This window comes from Ambystoma mexicanum, chromosome 5p (genome assembly GCF_040938575.1).
Source record: "Ambystoma mexicanum isolate Mex_15411 chromosome 5p, UKY_AmexF1_1, whole genome shotgun sequence".
NCBI classification, from domain to species: domain Eukaryota; kingdom Metazoa; phylum Chordata; class Amphibia; order Caudata; family Ambystomatidae; genus Ambystoma; species Ambystoma mexicanum.
Window position 1 is genome coordinate 1016600466 of NC_090930.1, and position 15360 is coordinate 1016615825.

General features: G+C 45.4%; 1 protein-coding gene across 2 annotated transcripts in view; it reads left to right on the forward strand.

Annotated features, from left to right (window-relative positions):
* BLOC1S5 (biogenesis of lysosomal organelles complex 1 subunit 5) overlaps nucleotides 1-15360 on the forward strand; it is a 435506-nt gene that overhangs the window by 42705 nt on the left and 377441 nt on the right. For both annotated transcript variants that reach the window (XM_069613491.1, XM_069613490.1), the window contains exon 2: nucleotides 11088-11170. In XM_069613491.1, coding sequence (XP_069469592.1) covers nucleotides 11088-11170 — 83 coding nt within the window. The remainder of the gene's footprint in view (nucleotides 1-11087; nucleotides 11171-15360) is intronic.

A 15360-nucleotide genomic window follows, 5' to 3' on the forward strand; every position in this document is an offset into this window, starting at 1 on the left:
TCACTAACTCAAAAATCATTCTTACCACTTTTAACTTCCTTAATGTACACGCAGGCAGCCAAGTGGTTCACTTACCTAAATGACAACCAATGCAATAACTTAGCGAACACCAATATTATTAGACAATGGAAATTAGAATGGAATTTCCAACCATCCCAAGATTTGTGCCTTGAAATTTGGAAAATGTTCTATTGCACATCTATCACTTGGATCCATCATCATCCGTGAGAGGGTTGGAGCCCTCCTTCCCCCAACTGCAGGAGCAGTCCACTTCAGTGCAGCCTGCCCTGCCTTGCCCAACGGTATGTTCTGCAGCCCCCTGACCACATTCACACTGTGATGTCACCCCCCTTTGGATGTCTGCATTGCCGCATGATTTGTGATCCGATTTGTCCAAATCAGCTGTTTCTTAACCGAACAACTTTAAAGCGTGCATCGCCTGACCATAAAATGGCGGCCGCGATGCAGGTTGAAACCGAGGCTAAACTCTGTTTCTAGGCAACAGCGTGCCTTATCTTCAAACACCCGCCTCCGGTAGGCAGAAGCCGGCCTCACAGAAGAAGGCCTTAGGAAAAAGGCGTACTTCCTGTTTGCTGTCTGTTACTCACTTGGATCCATTGTCATCCGTGAGAGGGTTGGAGCCCTCCTCCCCCCCCCCCCCCAACTGCATGAGCAGTCCTCTTCAGTGCAGCCTGCTCTGGCTTGCCCAACGGTATGTTCTGCAGCCCTCTGACCACATTCACACTGTGGTGTCGCCCCCTTTGGATGTCTGCATTGCCACATGATTTGTGTCATGGCCATGGGCCCCAGAACACAAAAACACACCCTGTAGTGATGGGGGCAGTGGGTCACTTGACTCACTTGTGTCCCTTTGGGACTCATAAACACAGGGGCCCTGGCTGGACTCATATAGAGATATGAGCAGGAACACTTTATTTCATTGCAGGAGTGCTTTTTTATTTTACTTCATTGCTGGAGTGCTTTTATTTTACAAGAACTTTCCAGGTGCTGAAAGCCTTTATTCCAGAGAACATCCCCATGTGATGACTCCTCAGGCGTGGCTCCCTAGGCCTGGTCTTCAGGTGCTGACTCATCGGGTGTGGCAGCAGGCAGGCCGGAGCTACTGGGCGTGGCTGGGAACAAGACTCTATAAACCCACTGATCCCTCAAGCAAATGCTTTGCGTTACTTTGCACCTCTGTGCAACGTGACGCTCACCGCCGGCTGGACCAGCTACTTAGCTTGTGATCCTGCAACAACAGCATCCTTACCTGGACCCTGGCTTGAATCTCACGGCAATGCTCCATCTTCTTGGCAGATCCCGAATCGACGCCGCAGCACCTGTGCTCCGTCCCACAAAGCCGAAGTCCTGAAACGAGAAAAGAAGACAAGACAAGGTTAGAACTCCCGAAAACGCCCAACCCAGGGTTGCGCCGCATTTAAAACCCAACGCGCACCCTAAGGCACCATTTAAAGGCTACTTGCCAGCTGTCGGACCATCTCGGCCCCGCTTCTCCGTACCGCTGGCTCTGCTTCTTCTAGCGCAGCTACCGCCGGCACCTCTACACCACCTGCAAGGGGAGAGAGCAGAGAAAAGAGACATTACATACAAAGGACAGAGAACAAACTTTACTAATACACTTACAACAGTCGGAAGACAAGCGGGCAAGTAGAAACAAGGGAACACTTGCCTACAAGAGAAGTGGACTAGTCGCAGCTGGCCTGGACTTCCACGACAAGGGACCAGTGAAGGAACTCGGTTCCCTTCAACAAGCGCCCCTGCCAGAAGCAGCAGGACGGAGAGCTCATCATCATCATCATTGAAACACTTGTGTATAGTGTTACAAATGCCATATCATATCGTATCATCATCATCATTCAGCAGGAACCGCACTGTTCATCACCGCAGTTCCCCACACAGACGCAGAGGGAGGAACAGACAAGAGGAGTTTCATCCCTGGGAGGGTTGCGACCGTGCCCCAATGCCTCCGCAGAGACCAGGTGAGCGTAACAATTTGTGATCCGATTTGTCCAAATCAGCTGTTTCTTCACGGAACAACTTCAAAGCGTGCATTGCCTGACCATAAAATGGCTGGCGCGATGCAGGATGAAACCGAGGCTACACTCGGTTTCTAGGCAATAGTGTGCCTTATCTTCAAACACCCGCCTCCGGTAGGCGGAAGCAGGCCATAGGAAAATTGATTAATTCCTGTTTGCCATCTGTTCGTCGTTGTGCGCCGCAGATCTGATCTAACAAGGTACCTTCTCCTCTTGTCCCCATCACCTTCATCCTTACCATTCAGGATTACTCCCCTAATACAGCTACCCCCCCTCGAGCTTTCCCTGTCATCATGTTCTATGCCACCAAAATTACAAGCTGCCCCTCGCTGTCTTCCACAGCCCATTCAATGCCTGCATTAACTATTTGTATGGACTATGCCAGAAACAGATTGCGCCACCTTCACTCACCATAGCCCGCCAACCTGCAACCCTTTTGAGGGTTACTGCTGCCATACTGCCAACTGCAGCGGTTTCTGTTGAATATAGTAACACCATACTTGCTGTCAGTATGCCCACTCTCATTGCATACTTTGTACCCATTGCATTGATTGAAACAGCCTTCTGTGCCCACTGTACTACCTATTGTATCCACTGAACCTGCCCAGTCCCTCTGCCTACTTTGTGCACATTGCACTGACTATTGAAACAGTTTACAGCTCTCGTTGTGCTCTCTCTGTGCTGATAACCTTCCCACAGTGCCACCATCTTATCCTCTCACTATCCTAAGCCTGTTATCTGTCGCACTACTATGTCCTCCTTCCACAGAGCCGCCTTAGCCTCACTCCTTCCTCTAGTTCAGACAGTCACCGCTTCTTACTCTCTACCTATACTACCCACTCTCAACCACAGACCTTCCAGTACAACCCCCATCACAGCAACCAACGACAAACTCGCCCCTTTCAAATGGTTACTGTGCTTCACCACGCCACCAACACCACGCATCCTACTCTCAGTCCACATCAGAAACCAGAGACTAGGCTCTCGCTTCCCTAAACACAAAAGTTCCTTCAAAACTAAAAACTACCAACCTGATACTAGCAAAGACACAACCTGTCCTATCCTCCGGACTCTTGTGCCCACTTCTAACACGACTACCCCACCAGTCCCTAATATCAAAGGAGCCCTTATCAATGCTAGATCCATCGTTGCCCATGCCTCAGAGATCGCAGATCATATAATCGCAAACAGCCTTGACTTCCTAGCTGTTAAAAAAACCTGGCTACATCATGCAGCAGGCCCAGCACTCTCCCTAGCCTTACCGGAAGGCTACACCATTATCAGAGCAGACATAACGTCAGGTAAAGGTGGTAGAGTGGCCTTCATTGCCAAAACCCACCTTTTCCTCAGAGCTATTCCCTCCTCCAGCCTCTCCTCCACCGAGCTATCAGTTCCTCTCTCTCCCACCCAAACTGTACCTCATTTATCGGCCACCCTGCCCCTCCTCCTCTTTTGAGGACGACATCATAAATCTCCTCTCCACTCACACCAAACTGGGATCTCAAACTATCCTCCTCGGAGATCTGAATCTTGGACTCCACTACCCTAACGATCACCTCACCTTAGCAGTGGATAACGATATCTCTAATTTGGGATTTACACACACAATCATATCACCCACCCATGACTAAAGCAGAAAGCTGGACTGGGTGTCAGACCTTAACTGCTCTGCCTCCATTACCCAAAACAAACCAGTAGCCTGGCCAGATAATCACCTCATACTATTCTCCATCCCAGGACCATGGCCCTCCAAAGCAACACTAGCACCCCATCACTCTCTAGAAACTGTCGTAATATCACCATTGACAGCCTCCAACCCCTCATTAGCGACATCCTTGGCCCACCTTAATAAATGGCTCATACCAGAATTAAAAAGCCTCAAACATCAAAAGATCCGCCGAATCAACATGGCGCAAATCTCCTACTGCCAACAATAAAACCGCATTTACCTCAGCCTCCACTCTCTACAAAGCAGCTATCCTCTCTGCAAAAAACGAAACCTATAATTCAAGTATCCATAATGCCAAATCCAGTACTAAGGAACTCTTAAGCATTCTAAAAGAGCTCGAATTCCCTCCACCTCCCACACAAGACTGCATCCAAAACGCAGAATGGTGCACGAAAATCCAGAAAGCTCTTGCAGATAAAATCACCTTACTGCAAAATCAGATCAAAATCAAAAAAGCAAGCCTTACTATCGATCCTCACACAGCCCCGACCCACCGTTAAACCATCAAATCTGCAGTGCATTCTCCTTCTCGCAAGTGACTCCAACGGAAGTTGAAGACATCATAAAGAGTCTAAAACCTTGCCACTGCCAAGGAGATATCTGCCCAGCCTCCATCATTAAAGAGGGAGATAAAAACCTAGCCCCTTTCATCACCTCCTTGATAAACTCCTCATTTGCATCCAATCAGGTACCCAACAACCTCAAGGAAGTATGGGTTATGTGTTACTAAAAAAAAAAAACAACCTCAACCCTAATGTCCCTACTAACTACAGGCCCATCACCACTGTACCGTTCCTGCTAAAAATCCTGGATCGGGTGGCCTACTTGCAAATCCAGAAGCTCATAGAGCAAAATGAACTCCTCGGACTCAGACAATCTGGATTCAGACCCAGACGTGGAACTGAGACAGCATTGCTAGATTTTAAGATCCAAATGGACGAGGCAAAGGATAAAGGGAAGCTAGCAGTCCTTATTCTTTTAGACCTTTCCGCTGCCTACGACCTCGTCGACCACCAAATTCTTACCAAGCACCTTAAAACAGCGGCAGCATTCTCCACCAATGCATCTGACTGGATTAAATCCCTCCTCTCAAACCGGACCACAAGAGTCTTCTCCCCTTCTGCTTCAGCTGATCCCACTCCAATACTGTGTGGCGTCCCTCAGGGTTCCTGTGTGTCGCCCACACTATACAATGTTTTTACAAAGCTACTGTTCGACCGCCTGCACAAGTAGGGTGTTGTCTAAACCTACTATGCAGACAACACTGAAGTCCTCATCCCCCTCACTGTTTGTTATGACCACGACTCGAAATTGTTAAACAACATCTACAGCAAAATCCAAGCATGGATGGCCACCAACAGTCTGCCTCAATGACGATAAGACTGAGTTAATGATCGTTGGTACATAGACACGCCTGAACAAACTCGACACCAGATAAACTTCTTTCGTCATTGACGGCAACATGATTAACGTCTCCAAAGAGATAAAAACATTGGGGGTCTATCTTGACCCAACTCTTTCTCTTAAAAGACAGGTCAGCAGTGTTGCATCCTGCACGGCCTATGCTAACAAATTGATCTACAGTTGCAAATCTTATCTTGCCACAAGCAGTTGTCTAACGCTAGCTAGAGCACTTGCTCTATCTAAACTTTATTACTGTAATACACTATCCCTTGGTACATGTGAACAAAACCTAAATAGGCTCCAGGCACTCCAAAATAATTCACTTAGAGCTGCACTCAGTTTCCCCACACCTGTCGCAAATCCACTCACAGAAATAGCGCCAATTGGTTGGTAATCGTTGATAGAATCACACTACGCACTCTGGCCATCACGCACAAATGCCTCACAAATGCAGTCCTGAAATATTTGGCAGACAAAATCTGTATGCACAAACCTACACGTACCACCAGATCTTCTTTCTCCCATAGTCTGATGATACCAAGGTTCAATCTCAAAATCGCTGGAGGAGCTAACTTCCCTGTCCAAGCCTGCAAACGTTGGAACTCCATCCCCATCCCTCTCAGACAGGAACCTTCCTTCCTCTCCTTCAAAGCCAGTATAAAAAACTGGCTCTCCACTCACCACTAGATACTGCTATCTTGTTGTTAGCTCATTGAATATGTATGATATCGACTCCCTGTATGTAACTGTTTTTCTGTTATCTATGGCTTCCTCGGACCTATATGTAACCAGGGTCCCACTTATTTATTTGTCCTCACGCCTGATTGTATTTTTCTGTCTTTTCATGTATGTAACCCTAAGCTTTCAAGCGCCCAGCTACCTCTGGGTTTGGCGTGCGATATAAATATTAAACAAATACAAAATTGCTGCCGATCTAACCCAAACCTATTTCTTTATTTTACACTGTGCATTTATTTGATTTATTTTTTTCATTTGTATAGCGCGCGCAAACCTGTAGACATCGGAGCGCATTTACCAGTTACACGTGGCCCTTAGAGGGCGAAGACATAGGTACAGATGCATTGTTTCATGACATTACATATTCAGGTACAGTTACAGCTATACAGCATTGGTGGTCAATAGGAGTGGGAAGAATGTGTGCTAGGCGAATAGTTCGGTTTTCAGTGCCTTGCGGAAGACCCAGTAGGATGCCTCCGCTCTCAAGGTGGGTGGTAGGGAGTTCCAGTATTTAACAGCAAGGACTGGGAAGCTGGATCCTCCAGATTTAGTGTGTTTGAACTTAGGTTGGACCAACCTGTGGGAGTAGGGAATTATAGTGAGCCTACCGGATTGGACTTTGGCAATGTTCTGAACTAGGTAGGGCAGGGCTACATTGGCGAAACACTTGTGGGTGATGGATAGCGTCTTGAATATGATTCTTTCGTTGATCGGTAGCCAGTGAGCAGCTGTGTTCGGATCTAGGGATATTGAGGGCAGCGCGTAGGCGTGTTGGGTATTGTTCTGGATAGTTTGAAGTTTTTTTATGTTGCATGTCAATGTGCCGATGAAGAGCATGTTGCAATAGTCTAGCCTGGCGCCGACCACTGGCCGGGCGATTGTTAAACAGTTAACTGGATAGGAAGGGCCTAACGTCATTAAGCAGTTCCGTTGAGCAGGCTGCTACAGAGGAGATGGCATTTACTAGCCGAGTTTGGGAGAGTGTTGCATCGAGGTGGACTCCTAGAGTTTTTACCGAGGATGAGACCGGGATGGTGGCATATTGAGGGTCCAGGTTTTTTAGGGCAGCTGTCTGCCCAAAAATGAGAAGCTGCGTCTTCTCATCGTTGAGACAGAGGCCACGAGTCGCAATCCATGCTTGAACAGTGGTGTAGATAGTGCTGAGAGTGGAGGAGTCTTCAAGGTAGGACCCTGTGAGAAGGAGGAGAATCTGCGTATCGGCGGATCATTTCTCACTCCTTCAGGAATTACAAAAATCAATATTAATTCATCCAGTAATTGTTGGTCATGTCATAACTCCAATGCAGATTTAATTCATTTGATTTATAATGTGTACAAGAATCCTGGCAAAAAATAGGGATATGCAGGCAAAAGATTTTTCATTTTAAAGAGTCGCTATCACTTTGTAATATCATAATTGGACCCATTGTTAACTATCCCTTAAAATAATTGACTCACCATGCTTATTTAACCTATTTGTTTGTATTGCATTTCACATTATTTCGTTGAATTGGAAGGACTCTTTCAAACTGTCGTTTTCTGCTGGGTCGAATTTCATATGCTCTATTCACCGTATTGAAAAATGTCATGCCTTTTTCCTTTGATACCTTACACAAGTTTGATAAAAAATTGTATCCTTTTATTGCTTGCCTCAACAATGTTGGATAATATTACTATGACTGACTTTCTTGCTACCACGTATCCCCCCCCTCATCTATTCTATTGTGTCTGTCCAGTTTGTCACCCCTGTTTGTCCTATTTGCATATTGATACATGACTTCTTAATTCTCTTGATTTCTTTTCTTTTATATTAGAAACTATTAACTCAAGATTAATTTGTCTATAGCTGTATAAGCGATATACGTTCTGTATCTTAATGCTATATTTACATTGTTCTTGCAATTTACTGAATAAAATAATTTATTATCAGAAAAAGAAAAACAGCTTATGGCACTGCGATCCAATGGCCTTAGTCGAACAGCCTTGTTCCATTACCATTGACGGAGGGCGGGCTGCAAGACTCATTTGAGTCAATAGTTGACACTATTGTGAGCAGTTCTTAATATAGGCCAGTACGTGTCCATCGCAAATAGAGAAAAGGAGGTTTCTTCTAACCCAACTCCTCTAGAAGAGATGACAAATTAAAAAAAAAACTAGGGACTGTGGTGGAGACTGATATCATAGGGGTAACAGAGCAATGTAGAACCATAGGATTATATTCCTGAAATGGAATCTCTCACCACCGTCGCCCTTCGCCCCCCACTTAGTGGCCCTGCTGTTCACTTATTTATTTATGTGTAGCTGGGGGACTGCACACGGCCCCATTTGCCCCACTGTAATTTTTCTGGGTTATTTCTTACACTTGTTAGATATGTTTAGATTCCCATACATTTGTATTGCTGCCCTATCCCTGTCTGTCCTACCCTATGGGTTTCTCAAACGTGAAACTAAATCAATGTTATGGCTTATGGTGAAGTGACTCCCTTCGGGAAACTGATCGCACTTAACAGTTGGCAACTGTGTGATACTACGCTAAAGGGGAGCATGAAAATACTTTTTTTTTTTTGTTTAAAGAAATGGGAGAAAGCTTAAAAAAACACAACAAATGCTTGAAAATATCAACCAATTGGAACGATAGTACAAGTATCTTTGAAAAGAAATTGTATGCCCATTTATTCTCAGCTTAGGTTGAGGTGGTGATCCCCAGCTGTAAATAGCTAGAGCTGTTTTGAATCTTGGTGCTTGCATGCAAAGGCAGAGATGTTAAGGTCCAAAGGTCCACAAGAGTGATATTTGACTGTTCTGGCAAGATGTTAATGCTTTAACAGAATGTGATAATTCAGGGATATGAGACTATAGTAAGGTCAACAGGATCCTTCAGAATGATTATAAGTTAGGCTAGGCTACAAGTTGTGACACTAGCACTCGATGAGTGAAACTTGACGGGTCCGCTTAGGAAGGTGAGTGCTATTATACTGTGGGACACATGGTATATCGGATTGATGGGTTGAAGAGAAGAGTGCCGTTTTGGTTGTTTATCCCTTGAATTAATTAAAGACAATATGGGTTTTAGAATAATAAATAAGATGTTGAGAATTATTTTCGAATAAAGAGGATGTCGACCCCAGTGAGAGTTCTTGAAAGTGTTTTTGGCAATTATGGTGGGGAGGGTGGGTTTTGCTTAACTGCTCACAGTGCCTCCTTAAATATGCAGATCTGAGCATGGTATGATGACTGCATTTGTGGTTTCTCAGAGCCTACGGACTGTTCCTTATTCGTCAGACTATTCTGACTTTCACTCATTGATTTACCTTCTTCTGTTAATGTGCAGAGAGCCGTCTTGGACACAGAGCAATATTTTGACCTGGTGGGTACGCAGAGCTCATTGGCTCTCTGCTTCTCTCTTTGATTCTCCCTCAGACATAAGTTATGCTTTTAGGAAGTGTCCCGCCCTGTACTGCCAGTAAGAGGTCTCCACATGCTCCGGCTCAGCTGAAAAATAGTTGGTGGGCTTTATTTGTTAGGAGGAGAAGGAGAAGGTTAGATTGCTGTGCTTTGGAGGTTGCGGCTCTTAAGTACCCTGTGCTCTGCATGTGGGAAAGCTTTCTAGGTGTGTATAGTTGGAAGTAAGGAGGGAGTTTGTGTTCAGACCGGAGACTTCATGCTTATGGTGTTGGCATACTTTCGATTAGTGGCTGAGTATTTCGGTGTGCATTGGAGTGTCTAAATGTGTTGATCGGAGTCGGGAGAGGGGTTTTTTAAACGCCATGCGTAAGTATACGTGTGATGACATGCAGAGAAGTTGGAATTGTCATCTTGTCGGCTTCCACATTGGTTGCCAAAGAAAGTCCCTGTTCTAGGTTTCCTTGTGTTGAGTGGTGTTTGGCTTTTAGTAATTAAAGCAGGAATAATATGTCCGTTTTGATATTATGGAGATATGGAAAGCGTTCCCTTAGGGTTTTGGCAGTGCGTTATGATATATGATATTTTATTTGTATCACGCTCTTACACAAGTGTTTCAGAGCGCGTTGTGGCTTTGTAGTGCCCTAGTCGTCTTTCTTAAAATACCATAGTTTAGGTTCTAGGCACACAGTTAGGAGCTGGGTGTGGCACTCCATCTGCCTGTTGTTGCATGTAGACATTGGATTTCTGAGTATGATCTTATTGTTGCTTGTTAGTTTTAGGTTAAATTTCCATGTATTATGCATTGAAGAGCCATGTGCTTCGATTTGTTTCTGAACTTCAGATGGTCTTGTAGTGTCCAGATTTCCTTTGGAAGTGTGTTCCAGAGCTTGACAACCAAAGTTGAGAACGTGTTGCTTCTATGTCCTTCTATGCAGAATCTTGTAGTTTCTAGGAGTACGTCATTACTTGATCGTATGTCTCTGCGCATTCTTTAGAGTGTCCTCTGGGCTGTTGACCTCTGCCACTGGAGAAGCCATATTCATAGTTCAAAGCATGACTCTTCCATTAAGGGTATATCCGTATCATTTATGTTGGCCATTGGTTTATTTACTAGTTGCATTCAACATGATGGATGTTTTTAATGTTGCATCTATAAATCTATCCTTTCAGTCTGCAGAATTTACCACCTTTTCCTTTCAAGCCACTATTATGACGTCTGGTTTTGTGTGATCATGGTCCACTTCTCTACTACGGTTGGACAACTATTGCCCTAGAGAGAAAGTGTGGAGATTGTTTTGCAATCCTTTTAGCAGGTGGCTCGCAGACTGCGGCTTAAGCCAGAGTTGTGGATTGGGCAGGTGCATTGTGTGAAACGGTCAGCCTCACTAGACCAATCCGGGATTGGATGTTTTTAAATGGTGCTATCTAATCGCTTAGTCTAGTTCTGCAAACGTTTTTATTTTTATTACTCCTTGGCAGTAACTTGATTTTCTAATTCTGATTTGAGTTTACTTGATGCTGCATGCCGTAAATTGAGTTACTGTGCTTAAATCTTCATGGCAACTTGTAAGACGCCTATGTTATTCCTTTAGGCGTTATATCCAAGCCTTATTTAGGCGTGGCTTCTTGTTTGGGAGACTTCCATCCCATGTCTGTTCTCTACCCCCAAGCAGTGAAAGAAAAATGATTTTTTTCTGGCTTCCTAGAATGTGGTATGCATTGGTCTTTCATGCAAACTAAATTTCTCATTGCAGATCTTGGCGAAATACATTCTAGGCTGCTGGACCACAGACCAGTTATTCAAGGAGAGACCCGTTACTTTGTGAAGGAATTTGAAGTACGTTTTTTGGTTGAGTGAAATTGCTCAAATGTATGCATATGATACTTTTAATGTCCTGTTTTTTTCTTGATTATTCGAGTACCTAACTATGTGGTTGTTATTCATGCTTGCATGTAGGCTGGTCCTATGAATTCTCCTTTTGCAAATAAATGTTAACTTGGCCTACCAGGCACAACAAGGTACATACGTCACCATGAATGACCGGCTCGCAATGGGTATGGCTTAGGCAGTGACGTGAAACCATCAATATGACAGGTGTTGCGGAAGTTACATATCCCTGCCTTGCACCCAGTAGACATCACTGGAAGTCATGTTATGAGATTTTAGTGTCCTGTGACATCGCACAATGTGACATTACTGGAGGTAATCAACTATCAGACGTTTTTGTTTTTTTCCTTAACTTCAGTAGATAAAATACATGTACTATAAGGAAGATGCACAGAAACCTTTTTACACTGCTGCTTGAATTGGAATGGTCACATTTTGTAGTTCTATTTATTTAAGAAAAGGGTGTCCTATTCAAACGGCTGATTTACTTAAGGGCATTGTTAGATTGAAGGACACTTTCCCTGGGTCGTGAAGGTGTATCAGTATGAACCTAAATCAGGTACGGAGAACATTACACAATTTCTAGCATTGAGAGCCTGAGGCCAGTATTGACATATTTGAGGATAGGTAATTTACTCTTTTATCTCTTTTCAACATTTCAATTTGGGCAACGTTTTTATCGAATGTACTGTTTGGCATGAAGTTGGCTTTTATGGTACATTTTATATCGGAATAAAGTTGAAATTAAATGAAATATTTGCACATTAGAGTCCTGAGGGCAGAATACAGTCGAGATGGGTTGCGCGGTTAGTTTTTCATAGGAGTGTGGGATGCCGGTAGGGCTCTTTTCCTTGCTGGGAGGTGGAGTTAGACCTTTGTTTTGAAGAGCTCCACTGAAGAGTTGACCTTGATTGCTGGGGAAGAGCATTCCAGTGGATTACGGAAAGTAGGGAAAAGAAACAAGTGGTAAAAGGCACTGGGATGGGGGAGGGAGAGACTTATATGGTGTGAAGTGGGACAGGACCAGAGATCTGGCCCTTTGAGGCAGGGGTAGGGACCCCTCTCAGCATGGGGTGGGAGGCCAATCAGGCTTTACTCCAGAGCCAGTTCTTCCCCAGGGACAGGGTGTTTGACTTGGTGGGGCCCTAACCCCTCCTCCTGTGCCAGGTTGTGTGACAACAATACCACTATCACTGCATGCCTGAACAGCACCATTCTGGCTAGTGTCTTTATCTTTGCCTTTTAAGATCTACAACATCAGCAATCGTAATGGGACAGGCACCGAGCACTGAGAAGGACAGGGAGAGGGAGAGGGAGAGGGAGAACAAGCTGAGAGAACAAGAAACGGAACAAACAAGGAGCATAACAAAGCACGCAATAGCCTGGACATGGCAAGCTGCCTCAATGGGAACCTTGAAGCTAGACGGACTGTGGAGCTCTTTAGCCAAATCCACTAACCCTGAGACAGCGACCAGCTTTGGCACAATGCCATCGCAAGTCAGGGCACGGAATGTCCAGAGGGGACTCGCACAATCAAAGACTTTACGCTCAGTTGTAGGGAGCCGTGGCGTAGCACCCTCAACGTGCTAACATCCGAATCAGTCGGGGGACCCCTGTACCAACTGGGACATTAACGATTGGAGCCACCATTGCTGGAAACCAGTAATCCTGGGAATGGGAAAGGAGCTGGCCTTAAGACCCCTTTTGAATGTTTGTATAACTGTAACATCTCTCCTGGAAATAGGATAGGCAGCGGTTCGCCTAGTGAACCAGAAGCAGGAGAGAGCCAATGAAGGGGAAAGGAGGGGGGGGAATAAAAGGGTGGGTTGTTCAGTTGAGGTCAAGGGAGGAGCAGCACGACCAAGAGACCAGACAGTCGAGCGACAAAGCATAGGAGAATGGAGGAGAATTGTTTAAGCATGTGAAAGGTGTGATGTGGTGTCGGTTGGTGGGAGAAAGTGGGGGGGTGTGTGTGTGTGTGTGTGTGTGTGTGTGTGTGTGTGTGTGTGTGTGTGTGTGTGATTAATTTATGGAGGGAGTGTTAAAGAAAGGTGACTGATGTAGACGATGTTGGTGAAGTTAGCAGCTGTAGTGTGGAGAGGGGAGTCGCAGTAGTGTGGAAATTGGAGGAGCACTATTGTGGAGGAGTAGTAGTAAAGAGGGTGGTGGATGGGAGAGTAGGGGCAGTGGAGTGGAGAGAGGGAGAGTAGTAGGGAAAACCAGCAGAGGCTTGAGATTCTAGGGGAACAGAGGAGGAATTGTCAGTGCGAGAAAGGACAGATGGTGGGTAGAATAGAAGGGAGGACAGTAGGACCAGGTTAGAGATAGTGCCAGCTGGACTTGGGGAGAGGAATAGTTAGGTGTGTAAGGGTAAGATCAAGTGGGGCCTGAGTCGCTGAAAGGCACATCATTCATAATGTGTGTCATCTTGGTGGACTTTAGAGCAGGCACTGCTTAGCACCTAGATTGTTCCGTGAGGGAGACTTGGGTAGATAAGGTGTTCTGCCTTTGGGCCATCACCTTTGGGTATTAAGAAAGAGTTTTAGATAGTAGGGATTGCCAGTTTGTGCTATCATCCTAGAGTTGGATGCTTAGCAAGGGAACGCCTGGCTCTAGGCAAGATAGGGATGGATTGCCCTTATAGAGGCCTTTGACTACAAAAACAAAAAACACTAACTTTGTGGCAAACCAGAAGAAGGAGATGGACTCAAGAATGACATTTTAAAGGTGTTTTATTGAAAGTAAAAGAAAGTTTGCTTGCTGTCGCTATTGCTATGAGGGATTTCCATACCTATAAAGTAAACTAAGGGTGCTCGTCAGTCATTTAAAAAAAAAAGGTTAGCCTTTAACCTTTCTGCGATATATCTCTACCACCATATTCAAATAACATAAAATGAGCCCAGGTGATGGACTTCTCAATGAGGCTTTCTTGGGCCAGTGTTCAATGTATCTCACTCTAGAGATGGAACAAAAGAAGGGTTTCCGCTCTCCTTTTAAACTCCTCAGGAAAGTTGCAAATCTCTTTCAATTAAACGTCTCTTGTCCTTTACATTTTGGACTGAGTTACTTATCCTTTTCCCACCACCTTAGCCACTTTCTCTTCCTTGGCTTTATATCTTTCATTTGCTTGAACCCTCCAGGTTACCTTTCTTTTGGATTTCCCAAATGTCTCTTTGGGGTTCTACCGTGGCCCCCTTTATTGAATCCTCCAGATGTCCTTCTCTCTGAGGTTTCCCAAATGTCTTTTATCTCTCTTGGGACTTTCAGACTCATTTTGACTTTCTGTGTTTCTTAAACTTTGTGTTGGTTTCAGTACTTCTATCACATGTTCATCTCAGGTCTTTTTTTCAGGCTTCGGTAGCCCTCTTTCTCTCAATCTTTCTGTTTATGGGGCTCCACTCGTCTCCCTCTGCCCTGGGCAAACCTGGTACCTTCTGTATCACTGGGCGCGCTCCAGCGGGGTAGCGACCCAGCGGTGTTGTGGCCGTTTGCTTCCCTTCTCAGAGTGTCAGTATTGGTTGCAGTCCACATTGTTGTTCCATTAGTTTCTTCTATTCCCACATAAGCGGAAATTGTGTTCTTTGGAGGAGTTCCTTAAAGGAATGGGAGTCCTTGCCCCACAAAGGGGAGTCACCACCAGTGAGGTCCTGCTTTCCTTGACCCCTAGGGAAGGTCTTGCTTAGCATGTTTCGCCTCCCTTGCCTCAAAAAGGGTGCCCCCCCCCGCCCCTCGGGAGAATGGACGAATTGCCAAGATTCATCAGAACTGTCTTTGGGAGTTGGTGTGTCCTTGAAGTGAACTCTGGCAGAGAAGAGGAAGAGGAAGAGGGAGATGGAGAGGGACTAACAACACAGGAAACTGTTTAATATCTGCAAGGAACTCACCAATTCTACTGCAGTCTCCACTTCTCCCCTGCCATCCCTGACTCTGTGTACTTCAGTGGCCTACCACTTCTTCTCCTCCACTCCCCTCCCTTCTTCCTCCCCAGCTCTCGGCCTCTGTTGGCCCCCTTTCCCTCCTACTCCCCTCTTTCTCTCCAATAGCACGGGATGAGCTCTCTAGACAAGTCCTCTCAATGAAAGTCTCCTCCAAACAGATGCTCGCCTGCTCCTCCAGAACTATCCAGGAACAACATTGCC